This window comes from Protopterus annectens, chromosome 4.part1 (genome assembly GCF_019279795.1).
Source record: "Protopterus annectens isolate FY-2018-M chromosome 4.part1, PAN1.0, whole genome shotgun sequence".
Taxonomy (NCBI): domain Eukaryota; kingdom Metazoa; phylum Chordata; order Ceratodontiformes; family Protopteridae; genus Protopterus; species Protopterus annectens.
Window position 1 is genome coordinate 901,763,227 of NC_056734.1, and position 22,155 is coordinate 901,785,381.

Here is a 22,155-nt window from a genome sequence, read left to right on the forward strand (position 1 = left end):
ACCGTGTTAGCCTTGGGTGTGAGTCAGCATGCCCTCATGAATATGCATGGAATGCTGACGTCACACCGTTTAACTGCAGCCACCGTGTAAGCCTTGTAACTCTTACACGGAGGCTTTGTGAATCCTGCCCAAAGTGATAGCAGGGATATCTTGACATTTAAAAGTGTAAAAAAAAAAAAGACAGCTAAAACAAAGTGTTTGCAGAGGGCAAGCCCCCCTGCACCCCTTAAACCAACTCTGAGATTGCGCTACAGTGAAGAGAACGGTAAGTGCAACAGGAGCATTACCGTTCTTTTCACTGTAGCACAATCTTGGAGTTGTTAAATTTGAGTGGGGGGGGGGGTGTAGAGGGTGCTGTAAACACTTTTTTTTTTTTTTACACTTTTAAATGTCGAGATACCAAAATCTCAATGTTTTGGGTTCGTTATCTCAAGATTATGATTTTAGTATTTTGGGATTTAAAAGTGGACCCATATATATATACACATATATATATATATATATATATGTATATATATATATATATATATATATATATATATATATATATGGCTTCCAGTCCGAAGTCTATTTTATCATCTGTTACACAGTGGGCATCCTATCTCAGCTTGGGCAATTCATCGCCATCATCTCAAGCTTTGACTTCTGTTCTGCCTTCACTACCAGGGTTTCTGTGTCATACAGAAGAACTGGTGCACCACTGTTATATACACATAACATTTTTCATCTCCTTTGACATTCTGTTGCCTATTACATTTGACACTTTGTGCCACCTGGCTGCATTTCCAATTACTTTAAATTTGATGTTTTCATTCAGATGCCTTTCTCATCATCCACACCTCTGAGATGCTTGAAGATGTTACTCTGTTTCAGTGTTCCTTGTGTATCTCAATTTTCAGCTTTTTCTTTTATCCCTTATTGGCACCGTAACCAGAGTCTTGTCTATACTTATTTCATCCCATGTGTGTTCTGTTTAGCATCATAGTCCCCTACCATTCATTGAAGTCCCTGTGGGTATAGTCACAGTGTCTGCAGTCTGCAGCATTGTTAATCTGCTGCCAGCATCTTGTTTGCTGATGTAGTATATTACAAGGTATGAACATGAATGGACTCGAATCTGAACCTTAATGCAAACCCATTACTAATGGGAACCCCAGTTGATAGGTAGGGTTGGAATTTAATCTGGCAGTTAGTGCAGAGGACTAAGGCTAATAGTAGTTAATGAGCTTCCTGTCTTCCAGTGTATGATTTCTGCAGCCTGCATTTTTCTATTCTGTAACTCTGAGCAAGTTGGTTTATCAGAAAGTTGCTTTATCAGACAATTTTCTGGGAAACTGAGTTAGGCTCCAGTGGTGTCCTGGGCCATATCCCAACTATGAAACTATGTACTATGAGTTTGAGCACTATTTACACATGTGTGAATGGAATCACTGAAATTAGCCTCACACTAACTCTAGCAATGTTTCTATGAGTGTGAACCATCATCGGAATGCCCAATTCAGCTTTCTTCAGATTTTTTAATGCTTTCTTGATGTGTAGGAACACACACTAGGACAATTTCCTCATTTTCATCTTTATCGCCACTGATTATTTCACATTTCCAAATTATTCTAAGATCTGAACTCTGAAAATTGAACTCCATTTCCTGCTTTTTATGGTGTCCTTTACAAGATCAATGTACCTCGTAGGGAAATACTTAGACTGTTTTTTGACTATATCAGTTATACATTGTGGTCTTTATATATTATGGTTAATAGACACAGTGGTCTTGAGACTGATTGTTCAGATATGATTTGCAAACCATCTCTGCCACTCCATTCTGTGATCAGTATCCTCACATGCCATTTCTCTTCCAATGCATTGAACATCTGTTTTTTTTTTGTTTGGTCTCCTTGGACCTCATTGTTACCATCCTGGTACCCAGTACACAATTTTCATGCTGAGACTACCAACTAATCCCCAACCCCATGAACTTAATCTGTATTCTTCATCGGGCTGGTTGGGGATCCTGAGGGTGTTCTATGGCTTGGCTGCGCTTCTGTCCAGAGGATTTTTGTTTATGACCTACTCATTTTAACCCCACCCCCGTAAACTGATTACTCACTGGACCAAACTTTCCCTTAGGGAGCATATCAGTGAGCACCCTCCTACCTTGGATGAACATGCCCATCTCTTCCCTGCAAATCCATTAGTTGCCTAAGCCGTTAATTGAATCCGGTTGTCTGGGAATCCATTCAGCATCTTGACTATATCTACTCTAACTTCATCAGAGCCTGCTGCTTTTGCTAACATTTTCCTTAGTACACATGGTATTTCTTGTACAATGTCTTTTCATTCCTCTTTCATTATAGTCTTAGTATGTGACATTACAACTTCTGTGGGACTTCCTTCATTCAGAATCTTTAAGTGCTACAACATCGACTCTTGATGTCCTTTGGACTGATGAGCAAATTGTTACTGGCATACATTGTTAATTGCATTTGCTATCTATCTTTTTTGTCTTTCTGTTTTTATCTTGTGACCTGATGCAGCCTAGTTATGACATTTGCTGAGTTAGTTTTTATTTTTTTATTACCAACTTTCCTTATGTACCTTAAAGCCACACCTGTCTTGTCTACAGATCTGTGCTGCCATATCCATGATGCTGTCTTGAGATGCTTTCACGTTCTTTTACCACCAATTTCATATAATTCCTCAGGTGGTAGGAACATGAATATTTCATTGAACTCTTGTTTTTCTTCCAGTCATCTTCCAGTTCTTGAGCATAGTCTCTGATAATCTTAAAGCCTTTTCTAACCAAAGCTTACATCTGATTGCACCCATTAGTGGTCTGTTTTATGTCGATGAGTACTCTGTTGCAAGGTAGCAGTATTCCTCCAAGCCATTTTGTTGATGTTGCAGAAGAGGTTTAGATCCCTAGACTGAGTATTTCTGATGCTATTTGACTAGCTGATCTTCACTAAATCCATCAGTAATGGATGAGAGGATGGATGCCCTGTATGCCAGACACAGGTCACTTCTTAGCAGTCTGTAGGATACTGAGTATAGGGACAGGGCTTTGAGTTGGTCCATGCAGGACATGTTGTTTAGCCCTTGTATGCAGTTGTTGAATATGTCTGGACAGCTACATGCCAAAGGGGGCAGTATATTCAATAAGTGGCCTAATGAGGCCTGTGGAAAGGAGGACAATGACATCACTAAATCCAGGCACAATCACTTTGTTTATAATCTGTGCAATACAGAAGGAGTCAGATGTTGGTCAAAAATTAGGTCACTGTATACTTAAGTTCCCAAATCCCAAACAACCGGGTCAACCTTTAGGGATGTATTGTCAATGTAGTGGTCCCTTGGAGTAGATAACTTTGCAAAGGATACAGTAATGCATTTTTGGCTATTTGTTTCAGTCTAATATTTTGGTACCAGTTATTTATTTGAGACAAACCTTCCGGTAGGATGGCAAAGTCATTGGGGGATACAATGACTACTCCTAGCTTGCAGTGAAGTGCAAACTTATTTTGGGACTTCCATTGGGACTGGCTTTTACTTCAGAAAAGTAGATGCCAAACAGGAAAGGTCCCTGCACAGAGCTCTTGGGGACTCCACTGGTGACTGCTCTCTTTGTGGAAGTAACTTGCCATATTTTGATAACTTGCTGGCCGCTTTTGTGGGTAATCTCTTGATTGCCTCTCTTTTAGTAAACCGCACATTGCCACCATTAAGCCATTTATCAAGAAGTGTAGAATGGTCTTTTCTTTTTCCATAATGTATAGACTCAGGCAATCCTAATGCCTGGTTCTGCCTTTCCTAATGTTAGCACTCATCACTCATTATCAGGACCAACTCATTTTGCTCCACTTTATTAAGGAGATCTTGCGGCTGCTGTTTGTGTGCTGTCATCCCCCCACCATTGCAGCCCCGCTGTGTAGCATAGGTTGAGATAATGAAAAGTGCTTCATCTTTACATTGGAAATGGGTTGCCATGAGTCTGTCAAGGATTCTGATGACATCTCTCATTGTCTTCAAAAGGGTATCTCTCACCACAGTTCCTAAAAATGTCTAGTCAGTTCTCTCTCTACAGGTAAAATCCTTAACTTAGCTCCTCTTATACCTTGCTTTCTGGATACATAGAAATCAGTTATCTTCCTTACCATTATGTTATCCACTTTCCATGAAATTCCAGTCTGTTTACTGTCATGAAACTATGTTCTATGCATCATTGAGATCCAGAGCAACAGGAAATTTAACCTTAGTAAAGGATTAGGCACATTCGTGTAAGATTCTTAGAGATTTCATCAGAATCTAAAAATAAAATAAAAATCAACAATTACATGTATATGTATATGTGTGTGTGTATATATATATATATATATATATATATATATATATATATATATATATATATATATATATATATATATATATATGTGTGTGTGTGTGTGTGTGTGTGTGTGTGTGTGCATGCTCCGTGTGTATAAAACACACATACTTCTAATCACAACTGTTAAAAATAACTATTCACATCTTATGTCCAAAAATATATGTTTTGGTTGTATTTTCTTGCTAGAGGCCACAGAAATCACCATGTGGAATCTCTGGTGGGTGAAGGGATGTATGCTGATGTAAACACCTTGTGTATCTGATGGGCAGTGCAACACTTATGCCCACTGCAAATCCTGCCACGTATTGCTGGGTATGTGAAGTCTAAAGTATGTCAGTAAGCTTATCAGATGGAAATCTAAACCCCAATGGGCTACCTTAATAATGATCCTTCCCAGTCAGATATCACCCACTGATTGGAAACAAATGAGATCAATGGATGAGGTGGGGTTGATGACTGGTTGTCTGAGAGTGTCAAACAGCCAACTCATTCAAAAACAGACAAAAAACAAAAAAAAAAATCCACAAGAACAGGCTGAAAACTTCCCAGAGACAAAAACTGTAAATCAAAGACTTTCCTTTAAGATGTCAAACTTACTTCACCCTTCGCTAGTTTAATATGAAATAAGAAGAAAATAAATAAACAAATCAGTGTGCTCACAATGAAGTCAAATATGTCCCACAAAGAAATTTGTGCCAGAATAAGTTAAATGATTGTAATGAAAATGTTGCACTTTATTAGATAGATTAAAAGCCTTATCAGCCATACAGTGATTGCAGCTCATATGTTTGTATGTATATATGTATGTATGTATGTATGTATTTTGCATTTCTTAATAAGGTAAGTGAAATAGTTCATAGAGCCTTTTCAGTCATTACCTTAGGCCAAGAAGCAAGGTTACATAAATATATGGACAGTCTTGTTTGGACAGTTAAATCATGTTTTTGAAGTAACTTATGTACCAGGATAAAACCTATTCAGACTAGGGAGAATATGCAAACTCCACACAGTGATCAAAACCAGGAATGAACCCTGAATCCTGAGGCTGTGAAGGTTAGGTACTTCATCTAAGCCTCTATGAAACTCAACCAGCTTTTATGAATACATACCAATATTAGTGCTACTTACACTATGAGCCACAGTCATTGTATGCATCTTCAGACTACCCAAAAACATTGGATCATAAGATCAGAGGAGGTTACTAGGCTATCAACCTGTAGGTAATTTTAAGCCTAGCTGTTTCATCCTAATGTAACGCTATAGATACTCTAGTCAATACAAAGGATTGTATTTATTAATGACTGCCCATATCCAGGAGGGTTGTGGGCGCTATTATCCGGTAAGAATTTACGGTGCCCCATCCACTCATCAAGTTTCCTTTTGAAAAGTATCATAGAGGTGCTCTAGTTCACATGAATTGACAGCCTATTCCAAAGACTTGTCAGTCAGTGAGAGACAAATCTGTTCATCTAGCACATGCTAGTCAAGTTGCAAGCCATAATCAGGTCCCTGGAATGGGTAGCTCTAGTCTCGTTTGATTTATGGATGTGCAGCAAATTCATTTGGTTTGGGTCAAAGATTGCTCTGTAAGTCAGGCATAAGTCTCCCATAAGAAGTCTATATGATACTGAATATAGTTACAGGGACTTTAGTCAATCTGTGTAAGGTACATGCTGGAATCCCTTGATCTTATTATTTAGAAACCTCTGATATCTCTCCAATTGCTGCAGGTACTTTGTATGGTACATGCTGAAAGGAGCATTATACTCAATTATGGACCTGATTAGTAACAAGTATAGAGGGGTTATAACCTCTTTTGGTCTATAGGCAATGACTTTGCTAATCATGTGTGCTATGTAGAAAGCCTTTCTTACTACAGTAGACACATGGTGGTCAAAGTTAGGGTCCCAGTCTACTTGTGATCCCAGCTCTCTTACCACTTCATAGGTACATAGGGTATTGTTGTTAATTTGATAGTGTGAAGGGACATTATTTTTACTGAAGGTAATGATGATGTATTTCTTTGCATTATGTTTAAGACTGTGACTAAGACACCCATCATTTGTCTGCATAAGACCCTCCTGAAGTATTGCTTTTCCATTGCTGGGGCTTCACCTTAGTTTTTTTAGACAGCAACTTTTTTCGTGTTTCGTGTAAAGTTTGTTGATGCTGGATGTCCACCAGCACAGCTTTTTTTCACTTGGGGCTCTGGCTTGGATTGTCTCTGGAACAGCTGAGTCTATACACTTATACAAGCAATTGTACAAGGCTTTAGTGTAAGCTTTAGTGCAGTTACCACTTACTGATCAGGGTGGGGCGTGGAATGCATTTATACCTCCCCCTAAGAAGGTATAGTTTGCTTTGGTGAAGTTTTTTAGTCTGACTTCACCCTTTGAAAGTTTTGGTGTTAGTGCCAGTTTGAAAGCGACTGATTTGTGGTCAAAGTTAACTAACTGAGGGTTGGACAGTTACAGTGGTGCATCTGTTTGTCATGTTAGTGAGGACCAGATCTAGTATGTTTGCTCCTCTTGTTGCGGTTTGAACAATTTGTTCCAGGGTATTTGAGTTATCAAAATCAAGGAATTTTTGCACTAGTGAGTTAGGGCTAGAGTAGGTTTCCCAGTTAATGGTGGAATAATTGAATTCCCCCATGATCTCTAAGATATACTAGGGTTACATGAGTGAAAAAGCGTATACTTTTTTTTTACTTTCTGGTACTCTGTGAAGCTCTTCCTGACAAGCGCCTCTTACTAGGAGCTTAATCAAAGAGTGTGCAACACAAAGTATGGGCAATAAAGCCTGTGATTCTACTTCTGCATACCTTTAAATTGCTTAGATGTATTATTTTGTAGTTAACGCTTCGGCATAACTTTAAATGCCATAGATGTGTTATTTGTAGTTGCAAAGGGACCTGGTTGTTCTGCCTGAGAGGTATGTGTCAAGACTCTTATGGTTTAGCTGTCTACTCAATACAGTTCGAGTGCCTTACCTAGGATTACTCGAGTTAAATAATTTTAACTTCAACTATTTTTTTATACTCTGTTAAGGTTTCCATGGCTACCGCCCTCATGTAGAGCATTTCTAAGCATACAGGTACTGGTACTCCATGTAAAAGCAATATAGCTAGCTCCTCTGGGCAACATAACCCTACATTAACTAAGCTGACATACTCCCATAACAGCGGCTATGGCGCTCTTATCCTATAAGGAACCCATTAACCAAACATAGTAACTTGCATCTTCTATGGTGTTATTCACTAGTTAACTGCAATACTCTATACCTCCTAGTCTGCAGTATTATCAGTTTATTCCTAAACATATTTGACCGATAGAGATTTATTGTGTCAATCCTTCTTGATAGATACTGTGTATTAATTGTGATGGTAATGGACTACCAAGCCATTTTATAGAGTCCTGGTATTGCAAATTCTATTTTGAAATGCTTGCATTTATGGATATTGTTAATATCTAGATTTTTTTTTTTTTAGCCTAAAGTGGAATTGTGGATTAAGGTCTTACTGAGCTTGAAACAGTATAATACTGCAGTATAATTTTTTTTCTTTTTTAGCTACTGTTTTATATAGACAAGCTTGCTATTTATATTATGTATCAATAATAACTGTTATTAATGTTAACAAACATACCCATCATGTCCTAACTCTTTGCTTTTGCTCCCCACTCCATTGTTGTTATATATTTTTTTTTCTCTCTCCTCCCAGCACCATACTCTCCTGTGCAATTTCCTGCACTAGTCTCTTGAAACATACCTGCCTTGTGGAATGAACTCTTTCTGAATGCTTGCAGTGGTATCACAAAGCCTAATCTCCCTACAACCCGTCTCAAGTTAACAAGAAAGTATGTTGTTGGTACACAGACATCCCCCTAGTTTTAATAACCTCACTATCTCCTGTAATAGCAAACCCAGCAGCCATAGGTCTCACCCCTAAACCTCAGCTTAATCTCTTGGGTACCTCCTGCCCACTTGCTTCATTTCATATTTCACCAAACCTACTACTTCCTCTCTCTTTTTTCACCCGGTCTCATCCATTACTTAACTCAGCACTTACATACTGCTGACTTACCTTAGTATACAGCTTTTCTGATTGTTTTCCTTACAAACAGTTTCACTAATTGTTTCTACCTCACTCCGTTAAGCCCTCGTCCTCACCCCCCCCACTGTTTTTACCCGCTCCGTCGCTCCCTCTCACTCGCGGCCCTCCTCCTACCCCCCAATTCTAGACCACACCTCCTCCACCACACCCCTTCCTCTCTCATCACTATCCAAACACTTAATTTCCTTTCCACAACTTTTATCCTATTACTTACTGTGTCCCTTCAGCTTTACTCTACATAAACACTCTTCTCTTTATACTTCATCCTTTCACACTATTCAGCAATCTATTTCCATAATTACACCCTACACATTCCCTCCCAAATATAATTGATACTGCCCTCTCTCCCTCCTCCTCTCACTACAGCTTAGTTTCTAGCTACATACTACCAATCAATACCCCTGCAATGAAGAATCTAAACATCTCACCTTTTATCTCAATCCTAATGCTCACTCATCTACTCACCTTTCTTGAAAGCCCACTTGATCCATTACTAAATTATCCTAAAACAGAAACTATCTCTCTAAACCCACACCCAAATTTAACACATGCTAATATCATATCCTCTTCCAAATACATATTTACAACACACAAAATATAATAACCTCAACCCCAGGAAATGTCTATTTCATTACTGTAGAATCCATAACCTTTACTTTCTAAACCTAATGCTCTAATAGATGGTGACATCCACCCAAACGCAGGACCTTCACTTTCTCCTTCCTCACCCCTCAATTCCAAAATGTTTCCTACCCATATATTTTCTAAAAATCTAACTCCTCTCTATTGCTCATCTTAATATTTGATATTCTATGCTTAACTGAAACTTGGTTAAAACCTACAACCAAGGACAATCAGATCATCCCACCTGGATATAATATCCTAAGACTCGACCGAACCTCCAAAAGGTGGAGGAGTTGCTATCCTATTTAAACCTTGCCTAAATTTAACCACCCATAACCTCAAACCACCTCTAGACTCCAATGCAGAGATTCTTATCACAAAGCTTCTTATCAACAACTCCAAATCTATCTATATCATCTGTTTATACATACCCTGGTAACAATATAGCAACTATGGAAAATATTCTCTCCTGGCTATCCCAAAACCTACCTCAAGAAACTATTATCCTAGGTGATACAAATATAGACTGGACCTCCCTCTGCAGTAACCTCCCTTCTAACCACATAAACCTATATGGGTATTCCCAAACTATCACCTCCCTACCAGAATAAATAGATCCAACAAAAATCTAGCCTATTAGACTGGATTCTTATTAACCCCCATACATATGACTCAGGAACTCTCCCAGATGATTTAAGTGACCACTCACTTACCTACATCATCAAACATAAAACTAACTGTCCCTCTCCAACATCCACAATAAGCATCAGATCCAAAAGAACTTTAACTCGAACTATTCCAGATGGAACTACAAGCATGTAACTGGTTACCACTACTTAATTTATCCTTAGACGATGCCGCTACTACTTTAACTCCAACTTTCTTACCATCCTGGACCGCCATGCCCCAACCAGACAAATTAGAACAAAAACAAACATGCACCATGGCTATCTAAAGAAACTAAACAAAAATCAAAGATAGAAACAAACACTGGGAATTTGGAAAAGACTCAAAGTCCTATCCACCAACAAACCTTCAGACAACTAAGAAATCAAACTAAAAGAGCTGTAATATCAGATAAAAAGAATTACTACCTACTTTCCCAACAAGCAAATCAAATCAAACCACAGACGTTCTGGTCCAGCATCAACCAACTACTCCACCCAGGGCAAACTACCACTCCTAGCCCTCAAAATGCTGAACACAAAACTTCAATAAATATAGCCAATGAATTTAACATATTCTTCACTAACACTATACAAACACTAGCTAGCCAACTCTCACCTGATAATTTCACTTTACCTACTAATAAAACAAACTCTTCTCCTTCCTTCCAACTTCAACCCATCCCTACATCATATGTACTTACCCTCCTTCAGAAATTGAAACCATGACCAACTACCTGCAGAATTTCTGCAACTAAATCCATTGCCTACCCTATATCAATCTTAATCAACAGATCCATTACTGAAAGCTATATCCTCCATTTGGAAAATCTCCCACATTATCCCTCCACAAAGGTGGCCAATCTACTGAACTATCCAACTTTCACCAATTGCCCTCCTCTCACCTATAGCTAAAATTATGGAAAAATGCATCCATAAACAACTACTTCAACATTTAACACAAAATAATCTTCTGGCTAACTGCCAGCATGGTTTTAGACCTTCACACAGTACCTCCACTGCCCTTCTCTCCTTTACAGATATTATCAACAAACAAAACAAACTCTCTTCTGCCCTATTCATTGACCTATCTAAAGCTTTTGATATGGTGAATCACCAAATTCTTATCACCATAATAAAATCCCTATCACTTGACACATCCTCCATTAAGTGGTTCCAGTCCTACCTTGACAAAAGACAGCAGACCGTACTATGGCACAAGTCTCTCTACCCACCTACCAGTCAACCTAGGTGTCCCCCAAGGTTCCATCCTTGGACCTCTACTTTTTTCCATTTTCATCAATGACCTCCACCTGGCTATCCCTCAAGCCTCTTGTATACAATATGCAGATGATTCCACACTTATATGCTCAGCCTCATCCTCTTCAGATTTCAACACAGTTGAGAAATGGTTCACACACAGATGCCTTCTCTTAAACCCCAAAAGACTAAACTCCTTCTTTCTCTCCCAACAGTAAACTCCCACATTAGATTTCTCAGTCACTTCCACCAACAATACTATTATATCCCCAGAACCTACCACTAAACTGCTAGGAGTCACCATCGACAATAAACTAAACTTTGATATACATGTAAACAATACTATTAAATCTGTAAATAGAAAATTAGGCTCACACATCTAATATCTCCTCTTCTATATGCTTCACCCATCTTTACCAAACTTTCTAAAACAATCTCAGCAAACTGGAAATGTCCTATAATAACATCGCCAGATTTGCCACAGGAAACCCTTTATAGAACCCATCATTGCCTCAATTTAAAACAGCTAGGCTGGCTTGAACTACAGAACCTCATTAAATTCCATCAACTAACTATAGCTCACAAAACCCTTTACACACCATCCAAAACACCTGCTCTATCCACACTAATCACTCCCTATAAAAACCTAGATTCCCTAAGGTCCTCACATAAACTCTTAGCACATACTACCAAAATAAACAACAAGGCCAGTGACTCTCTTTTCTCTAATACTGTAGAATCTTCTACCAAATGATATCTGTACACTTCTCTCTCCACTTTCAAAAACAATCTGAAAGTATATCTCAAATCTCACTGGCTATGTCATTGCTCCAAACCTGACTAGCTCTATAGTTACTTAACTGCATCCTATTCAGATTATTTAGCTAGAATTGTTATTTTTATCCTGTAATTTAGTGCTGTTTATGCTTATTTTTGTTTGTATTTTTTTTCTTTTGCATATTTGTGTTACTCATAGATAGAAATAAGTTAATAAGCTGTATGTATCTAAAATGGACATGTATCCAGTTAGACTAGAAAAATGATCAGAGTGTTTGGCAATATTTAGATTGAATCCAGTTTGGTCAAGTAGGCCTCATGCAAATCATGATCCATGGAGGAGGATCTATAACTAGCTATGACGTGAATGGGTCTTACCCACAGTAATCTGAACATGGAGTAACTCCATGGAATTCTCCAGCCTAACTAGTTGGAAGGTGAATTTATCTCGAATATAGATAGAAACACCACCTCCTTTGATTCTCGCATATTCGTTTTAAGGTCTGAAGGTATGGAAGGCATTGTAGCCTTGCATGGCTGGGGTACTCTCTGAGGCTTTGAACCATGTTTCTGTGACTACACAGACATTTACATCCTCCAGTGATAGAAGTTCTTACAGGGTGTGCAGTTTTTGGTTTAAGCACCTAGCTTTTAGCAGCATAATCCTTATTTTGTTATGGTTGGCCATTTTCATATCAGTAATTTTGCTTTTGAGACCATGCCTAAAAGGCAATGTGGGGGGAGGCAAAAACCTTGCAGCCAAAAGCCTAGTGGTGCCAGGTGCAAACCGTCTTTGGCAAAGCAGTGAGGTTTGTCGACCATGTCATTCCAGACTGACAGAAACTGGGAAACTGGAACATTTCTGCTTTATTTTGCTTTATTGTTATCCTTTGTCATTAGTACATGAAAATCTTGCTGCAGCAGCTTATTTCAACATTCCCAGAGTTTGGAAATTTGATTATAACCCTCACAAAGGCCAACAGATACTATGTTATGCTGCAATTTGCTTTGCAGGGGTGGTAACCATAATACTTACTGTGTATTATGTTTTTTCCTGCTCATTTATTACTAGATGTCATCCTGGATATTACGCAGTCAACAGCATTCTTCTTTTGATATTTTTTTTTAGTAATACTGTGCTTAAATTTTATTTTCACTCACATCCTTCATTTTATACATTTACATGTTTCATCCACACTTTTAAGTTACCCAGGATTCTATTCCCACAGGTGCCAGGTGCCAAAATCTTAAGTTGCTAAGGAACAGAATCCCAGTGGCTGTTGTCCCTTGGAAATCACTGCCACCAAGTCTGCACCAGAAGTGCTTCCTTTGTCTGGGGATACATTTCCCTTCTCCATATTTGTACAACCATGGAGTTGCAGGTGTCGGTGGCTTGACCTCACTGAAAATCTGGGGGTTGGGAGGAGTACTTCCTTCTCCAAAAGAAATGCCTAAACATGAGTTTTTGCCCTTTTCAGTTTCAAGGCATTTGCTTTTGTTTCATAGGTCCCCAGGAATTTATAACTCAAAGTTTACTAGTGGAACCACTTTTTAAGCTTTATACTTAAAAGCTAAACACATAAAGTAGTTTTGCCCATTGTCAGGTCAACTTTGCTTAATAATCTGTTCTTACTTGACTACTTTTGATTCTAGAAAGAACTCTGTCAATTATATATGGATCGTGCAAGTTGCCATATTCACAGTATTGTGCTCTGTGTTTCAGTTCAACCAAATAAGCATCAACTGTATGCTTTGATCAAAATGCTTTACATATACAGTAATATGTTTTCCTTGGCACACAGTATTCTATAAACTTGCTTTTAAAGACAGAAAGCTTGCTTCTGTCCTTCTCCTTAACATTAAAATGATAAAATACCATCATTTTTTGTCACCAGTGGTATAAAGGTGTCATAAAGCCTGACAGCTCTTACAGGTTATAAGAAAGAAATGTGAAGCCAAATTATAACGAAATGCAGTTCAAGGTCTGGTGGCATACTGCTGCATAAAAATACAAGGTGATATTTGTGAGAGTGAAAACCGAGACTAATGTCATTATAAACTAAACCCCTTAATGTTAATATTATGAGATTATGAAAATGAAGTTGTTTATTGAAAAATGGGAAAAGAAAAGAAAAAAAATAATCTGCGTTTATGTGTGTCTGTGAAAGCATTCTGGGCAAAAATTGAAAACCAGAAGCCTTTTCAACAACCCAAAGACATTGAAAATGTAACTTACTGCCAATAAGTAAATAAAATCAAAAACTATCACAGATAAGCAACTGGGCATTCACAAAATTATGAAAATAAAAAAAATTAACAAAGAAATTTTTTTTTGTGAGAGCCATTAAAAAAATCTTCAGACTATTTTCTATCTTTTCGTTTTAAAATCTAGGCAATACTCATACTGCTATCTCTCTAGCCATCACAACAAGCTTGTTTTGCAACTATAAATGTTAAACTTGAAAGAGATTCAAATCTGGCCTAGATTCTATCACTTCTATCAGGCAGACCCATCAGTCTCCATGCAAGCAATTTACATTTGAATGGAATTTCACTGGCAGAGCACTATGTGAGAAAATCACATATTTTGTTTAATTAAAGACTGAAACTGGTGTTTTATAATTATTTTAAACTCTTGTTCTAACAACAGATGCATCTAAGGTTTTATGAGCTGCAATATGCAACTGCGGTCAAAGTTTATTTTGTTAATCATTAAAAATGTCAGTGTGTGTGTGTGTGTGTGTGTGTGTGTGTGTGTGTGTGTGTGTGTGTGTGTGTGTGTGTGTGTGTGTGGTCAAATATCAGTTGATCACATATCTGTGTGAGATTGTGGTTCAGTGGCGATTGGGATTAGTGTGATCTTGGAGTTGACTTGCATAATTACATCATATGCAGGAGTGCTTGCCCCCTGAAAAAAAAAATGTGCCAGTATCTTTTTCTGTATATGAGTTTAGGAATTTATGTTCAACCAGTTATAGTTCGATGTTTTTACTTTGTGATGAAGTGACATAGGCCTCGGTCTACTACACATGATCAAAATTTCATATGATTGAAATTCATTTGACTGAGACCAGAACATCAAAAGTTCAAAACACTGAAAACTCATTTGACTGAAACTCATAACACACTGACACATTAAAGTAAAAGATATATGCCCTTTCCCCCACTGTAGTGCATTCCAGGAGGTAGTATATATAGTTAGGGAGGTGTGGGGGGGTGGGGGACGTAGACCCCACATAGCTTAGGTATATTTTGTCCTCTGGAAAGAATTATTCATTGCAGTTATACATAGACATCTGTATGCATTAAAATGTATAACATATGAGGGGTGCTATGCCTCCCACACCCCCCAATGTGGGGGTCTGTGCCCCCCCACATGCCCTAACTATATATACGAACTCCAGGAATGCACTACAGTGGGGAAAGGGGCATATTCCTTTTACATAATGTGTCATTCTTATGAGTTTCAGTCAACTGAGTTTTCAGTGTTTTGAACTTTTGATGTTCTAGTCTCAGTCAAAGGAATTTCAGTCATATGAAATTTCAATCATGTGTAGTAGACCACATCGGCCTATATATAGGACACATACATATATCTTATTTGTATAGATCATCATTATTAGTTCCAAGAAGTAATATAACTGACAAACACAGCAAGAGTAAGTGATAGTGGTGCATTAAATTATATATTTTCAAAAATTGGGTTACCAGATCATAATTGATAAAGTGTCACAAAACAAAACCAAGGAATTCAGATGGTTTGTGCATGAACAGGAATTCAAGGGGAATAATGTGCAATCCACACTATCTGCAGTACAATAAACACATCAATAGAAATATTAAAACGCTGAAGAATGTATCAATTTGTCAAAATAAGCCTGGCATAGGAAGGAGAGGTTGGTATACCCAGCAATCAAGGAGAACGAATGGAAGCAACTGTCTAACAGTCAGCTGTATTAGAAGCAAAAGTAAATTACCTCCCCCCTCCCTCCAAAAATGTAGCAGACTACCAGTGTGGCATATTGGAGACATAGTATGAATACAAAAGCTTCTGGAAAGTTCACAACCTGAAGCTGAATTTGCTATGTGGCGATTACAGAAAGATGTATAGATGAAAATGCAGATGCTTCCATCAGAAACACTGAAGTAAAGTGATGATTAGAAATTAGAATTGCCATAACCAGTGTTGCCAAAGGAAAACACAACTGTGACAGACAATAGCTATTGTGTGTTTCTGCTAAGTTGATATCTACAAGAAAATCTCTAGTGTAGCAAGACTGTGAATATTGGTTACGTAGAGAGAACTTTACTATTGCATATTTCATAACTTGAAGACCATGGAAGAAACCAAATGGATGTGTGTGGATAGTCTGAGGGCTCGATATGATACTAAGTACTGAAAAGTTTCATTTATTAAAATGTCTTTTGAATAAATTAGCACATTTAATTTCACAAAAAAGCCTATGACACGTTTACTGTAGAAAGTGAGGGTTAAACTTAATTTGAAATTTGAAGTTTCAGATTGGAAGACAAAAAAGGCTGAAGCTTCACACCAATGAAAAGATTACAAAAAGGGTTATACAAACTGAGAAAGCCATTCCAACCCCACATCTCCTTACTCAAATATAATAGCTTCAGGACTGCATAATAACCCAGAAGGGAAAAAAAAAGACGGTGCACATCACGTTGCCACTGACATGTAAATAGAAGCCAAACTAGGAGAGGTCATTTTAGGAAATACTGCTACTTGAGGTGAACCCATGCATCACAGAAACTTGCACGGTCACTCTTCACATCTGGCTTTATACATTCTGAACATATAACTATTTGAAAATGTAGCCCTAGAGAAAACTCCTTAAAATGATGAACTGAAACTTTTTATCTTAAAACATAATTATTGTCACATAATGCAGTAGTGCAAGGGATTTTTATCTATAGATGTGGTAATACATTGTTTCAAGTAACTGTATGCCATGTGGTCATACCTCTTAACATCTTAACTCAAGAAATCTGGACAAAAGCCAAAAGTAATGAGGGTCAAAGGGCCAAAATAGAGAGGCAGATTTTAAATATTGCTCTTATAAACTTAGAAAGTTGCTAAGATAACAGATTTTGTTAGCATGCAATTTCTAAAGGATATGAATTCTGAAACTTAACAGTCTGTCATTATTCAGTGATATCAGTTTTCAATGATTTGCCCAAAAAACACAAAAATATGACACAAAAATCTGGACATTCTGCGAAAATTTGGACAGTTGAAAGGTATGCATGTGGTACATGTTCCTGCTTTAAAAGAATCTAAATAAATACCATGTAATATAAGGACGCTCATCCACAGAGTCCGTGTTACCTACTGTGCATTAGGACAAAGTATCACATGATGGAAAGCAGTGTACTTCTTGGTTAATTTTAATATTTTAGGTTCATTATGTTTTGCTTGTTGAAGCGTTTGAAAAACAATAACTAAAATGCTTACAGTACATTTTCTTCTGCTGAGTGAATCTATTAAACAAGTAACGAAATGTGTGCTTAAAGAATTTTCTCTAGGACTACATTTTCAAGTAGTTATATATTCAGAATTTATAAAGCCAAATAGGAAGAGTGACCGTGCAAGTTTCTGTGCTGCATTGTACTTATCTGTTTCTTGCTAGTCCCTTTTCTTGTCAGTTTCTTAAGTTATGGTTAATGTAGCATTTCTTTATATTACAACTGGAAAGAGAATGACTGCAGGATATTTGAAAACAGCAGAATACTTTAGTTGTTGAGATGGGTAAAAGAAAAGATTTAAAGAAAATGATGCAAATGCAGACATTAATGTGAAAAAAATAAGGGTACTAACCTAAGCCCATGAACAGCAGTTTCATTTTATACATTATTAGTTTTAAAAAATATATTCATTTTGCACAAACTTGCTAGGCCTACATGCTATACCCTGTATCACATTTGTGCTGTAATCTGCCATGTTTGAAAAGCTAAACTTGTCTGTATTTATTTAGGAGACCTATGTAGCTCATTATCAAATGGACACAAAGAAGACAGCCAGCAGGGCTTCTATTCTACATCTTTCCTTAGCTGAAGAAATATATTACTGAAAGTTACAGTTTTAATGTACTGAAGAAAAATGTATGGCTTTGCAGAAAACATAGGCCTTCTGATCTTTTATAAACAGTAGGCCCTGAAGTCACAACACACGCATCACTAAACGGAGAATGGGCGTGTATTCAAATAATTATTTTAAGCAAAGGTAAATTCCCGCTCAAAACACCCCTTGCTAATTATTATAGTCAAGTTCAAATCAATAGTGCTTACAGAAAGCATATATCTGAGTCTTCATAGAAATTAAGTTTACCTTTTTCCTTCTTTGATAAATTAAGCAAGGTACAATTGCTCCAAAAGCACACTTAGTGTTAGATAAGTATTTCTGATGTAATACATAACAAACAAATAAATAAGAGCATTGTGTCATAATATATTTTCCTCTTTCATGCAGGTTACATCAGCTTCACTGTATCTCCAACTGATGTGAGTACAACTTCACTTACACTGATATGGCCATCATCTAGAATCTCTGCTCCCTATGTAGTACAGATGAGTGGCACAGAATCACGAACTCTGACTTATGCATCACAGACAGCGACTTTCAGTGGTCTTGTACCTGGAAGCATTTATATATTTAATGTGTCTGCACACAACTCTACTAATGGCATATGCTGTGTCTCATCATCTTTAACAGCATATACTAGTAAGTAAATAAAATAATGGGTCATCTCTTTTGTGCTGCGTAAATAGTCAACATTTTAATACTACCAACTTTTCTGTTTTGAGATGTGTCTATCATATAACTTGGTATAGAATACATTGTTACAAAAGACCTGATGATTTTATTAATTTTCCTTTGCCAAAGTGAACCTTTAACAGGTATTCTGTTTCTTTTTTTTAACAGTTCCTGAGTTAATCAAGCATCTTAAGGTTGCAAACGTGGATTCATCATCTGTGCAATTACAATGGACAGCTCCAAAAGGCAACAGGGCTCACTACCTTGTATCTACAGTGGGGCAACCAGTCTTAAGCAAAGCAGCTACCACTGAGTCTGTGCTTTTCACAGGTTTGAGTCCTGACACTACCTACAGATTTCAGGTTTTCGCTGTGGCTGGAGACAATGTGTCAAAGGGAGTTCCTGCAAGTGTAACTGTAACTACACGTACGTAATGTCTTACTTTTCACATTATAAATCATCACTGATATTATTCTAAGAGAAAGCTACCATTAACTTGAGGTAGAACAGTGTTTGTATTAAATCATTTGGAGGCATAGCCAGGATGAAGAAATTCATGAAAAAATAAATAAATAAAACAGAACAAATTCATAAAAAGAGTAATCACAGAAGACAGACAATTGAAACAATTTGTAAATGCTATTAATAGAGATGAAAAATAAACATGAATTCATCTTAGTAGTAAACATGAGAGGGAAGCAGCAGGAGAGAGCAGAGGATCATAGATTTATGGATTCATAGATTCACAGACTCATAGATTCATACATTCATAGATTGATAATAGGCTAATGACCCATGGAGCCTTTTAAGCCCATCCAGGTTTTCCCAAAGAATGATGACACCCTGTCTCCAAAGAGGACACTGAGGACTAGGCATTTATAATTTAACGCTGTCCAAATGGGACATAGTTAACAGGCCCAGTATGAATGTCCTATTTGCTTTTCACATGTCTAGGCTACGCTTAAATTGGGCAATAGGCAAATTCTGCTTCACATGAATTGGAAGCCTGTTCATAGGAGTTGCAGTCTATGTGACATCTATCTGTCTCTCCAGAATGTTCTGCTTAAGCCACAGGCAAAATTCAAGTCCCTAGACATTATATTTCTGATAATCTTTGACTTATGAATATGCAGGAGATTCATAACTGTGGGGTTTGCGCATGCCTTGCAATCCAGGCATAGATCACCCCTCAGCAATCTATAGGAGACTGAATAGTAGTATAGGACTTTAAGGTGCTCTGCATAAGGCAGGTTTGTTATGCCTTGTATTCTCTTTGTACAGAACTTCTGAGGTCACTCTAGTTTCTGCATATGCCTGGCCAGGTACATACCAAAGGAGGCATTGTACTCTATAATCTGTCTGATAAGGGCAGAGTACAGTGAAATAATAATCTCTTTGGACCTAGATGCCATGCCTTCACTTATAAGTGTCGCAGCATAAAAGGATTTCCTGTCCACTGTGGCCACATGGTGGTCAAATGTTAGGCTGCTGTCTAAGTACATACCGAGACCCCTGACCACTGGGTTGATTCTTAGGGGCATACTACTAACATGGTAATTAGCCAGTATGATTGATTTCCCAAAGAGTACAATTATGTGTTTCTTAGCATTGAGTTTAAAACCATGACTTTGGCACCATTTGCTAGTCAGAGATAGGCCTTCTTGAAGAATGCTTATTTTTGCAGAGTCGATGATAACTCACAGCTTGCAATCATCTGCAAACTCAATCAGACATAAACCTTCAGCATTTGCTTCCACTTCAGAGAAAGAGATGCCAAAAAGAAGCAGTCCCAGTACCGAGCCATGAGGACTCGCCTCATGGCTGCCCTCTTGGTGGAGGTGGCCTCACCTATTTTGTTCTCCTAGGTCCTATCCGTGAATCAGTTGGCTATCCAGTGGGTGATCAAAAGGGTTTGTACCTAAAGTAGTGAGTGTGTCTATAATGTCTGAGTAAAGTATTGTATCAAAAGCCTTGGCCACATAGACATAAGCTATGTGCACAGTCTTTCCCTCTCAGATTTAATATGCATGACCTTCTATTAACAAAGTTAAACTGTGATGGTTCCAACGCTTTCAGGTTACCTATGTCCTCATTTGTCATGATGATTCTTTCCATGGCCTTACATATGAGGTTGGTCAGACTTATGGGACTGTGGTTAGCCAGATCAGTGATTGGAACTCTTTTGTACAGGGGATTGACTGTATCCAGCTTCCATTCCTTGGGCACAAAATCTGTATGTAGGCTCCAACTAAGAAATTATTCATGTGGACCAGAGAGGTTATGTATCATGGTATTTAGTAAGCATCCTGGGATGTTATTGGGAACCATGAAGCCAGTGTTACTGGCCCTGGAAAGTGCATTGAAGACCTTTCCCCTAGTAATAGTTGCAGGATTGTGTTATGCATCATTTCTTTTGGACTATCTGGTGAGGGGAATGAGGGGAGAAATTTGAGCTTAACCTGTCAGCCAAAAGGTTGGTGACGGCCTCTCTTTTTTCCCTTTTTAATTTCTCCAAGTCTTTTGGGTTTCTGATACCATGACAGGAATGGGCCCCATTCCCAAGTCAAAGTATGACTAAAGTTAGTGAAATTAACTTTGTTTCAGACTTTGATGTCAGCCAGAAGTGCTCTTTATCGCACCAGCAGCATGCACAGTATTGGCTCCTTCTGCAAGTCATATACAGTTACATGTATTGGTAGCATATCTAAATAAGACTGTAAATTCATTTTTTATGAGACCCATTACTCCTACTACTATTAGAGCTGTCTGGGTATCCTTCTTCCACATTCCCTTCATTTCTGCCTGCAAATCCAGGTATTTAATGACTTTGTATTGCTCTGTACAGAAGACACTGTAATCCCTGGGTATAGAAATTTAAATGATCAAAACTACTTTTGTCCTCTTTCTAAGGACTACTCTATCTGGTTTCCTCACCTCTATCTTTTGAACTGTTGGTAATGAGTAAACCCATATCATATAGTCTTCATCACTCCCTATAATATGTCATTGCTCATGTTTCTAATGCTTCTAACAACACATGATCCTTTGTTCCATATGACTTTCTTTTGTTAACTTTTGTTTTACTACCATGATTGAGTTTTCTTCAAAATTATTATAAATTCTGTCAACATTAATTCCAGTGTATAATTTATATAGCATTGGAAGGAAAGATATGTTATTGGTCTACAGTTTTTAGGATAGTTTGCACGTTCACTCTTATGTCTGTTTGGGGTATGCATAGTTCTTATTTGGGGCTTAATCTTCATGTAAAGATGTTAATACTTTTATCCTGAATTAGGTACTGAATCTGGACCTGAGGTTTTCCAATTAGGAGCTTTTCTTAATTTCATTTCAATTTCTCTGGTCATTACTTCATCTCTTTTCATATCCTGCACATTTGAACTTCTTCCTTTTTCTTTAGCTTCTTTTCATTCAGCATCTTGTACTCTTTCTATTTATTTTACTTTGTTTCCCAAATGTTGAGGTCATCAATTAATTGCTTATTTTATACTTTTCCTTTATATTTATCTGGGATCTCTGTTCAGCCATCAAATTAATCTTACAT

At 37.6% G+C, this 22,155-nt stretch overlaps 1 protein-coding gene across 1 annotated transcript in view; it reads left to right on the forward strand.

Annotated features, from left to right (window-relative positions):
- Positions 1-22,155, forward strand: part of LOC122801335 (integumentary mucin C.1-like) — a 742,183-nt gene that overhangs the window by 577,206 nt on the left and 142,822 nt on the right. Inside the window, exons 9-10 of the mRNA XM_044070874.1 lie at positions 18,306-18,557; positions 18,759-19,016. Of these exons, the coding sequence (XP_043926809.1) occupies positions 18,306-18,557; positions 18,759-19,016 (510 nt within the window). The remainder of the gene's footprint in view (positions 1-18,305; positions 18,558-18,758; positions 19,017-22,155) is intronic.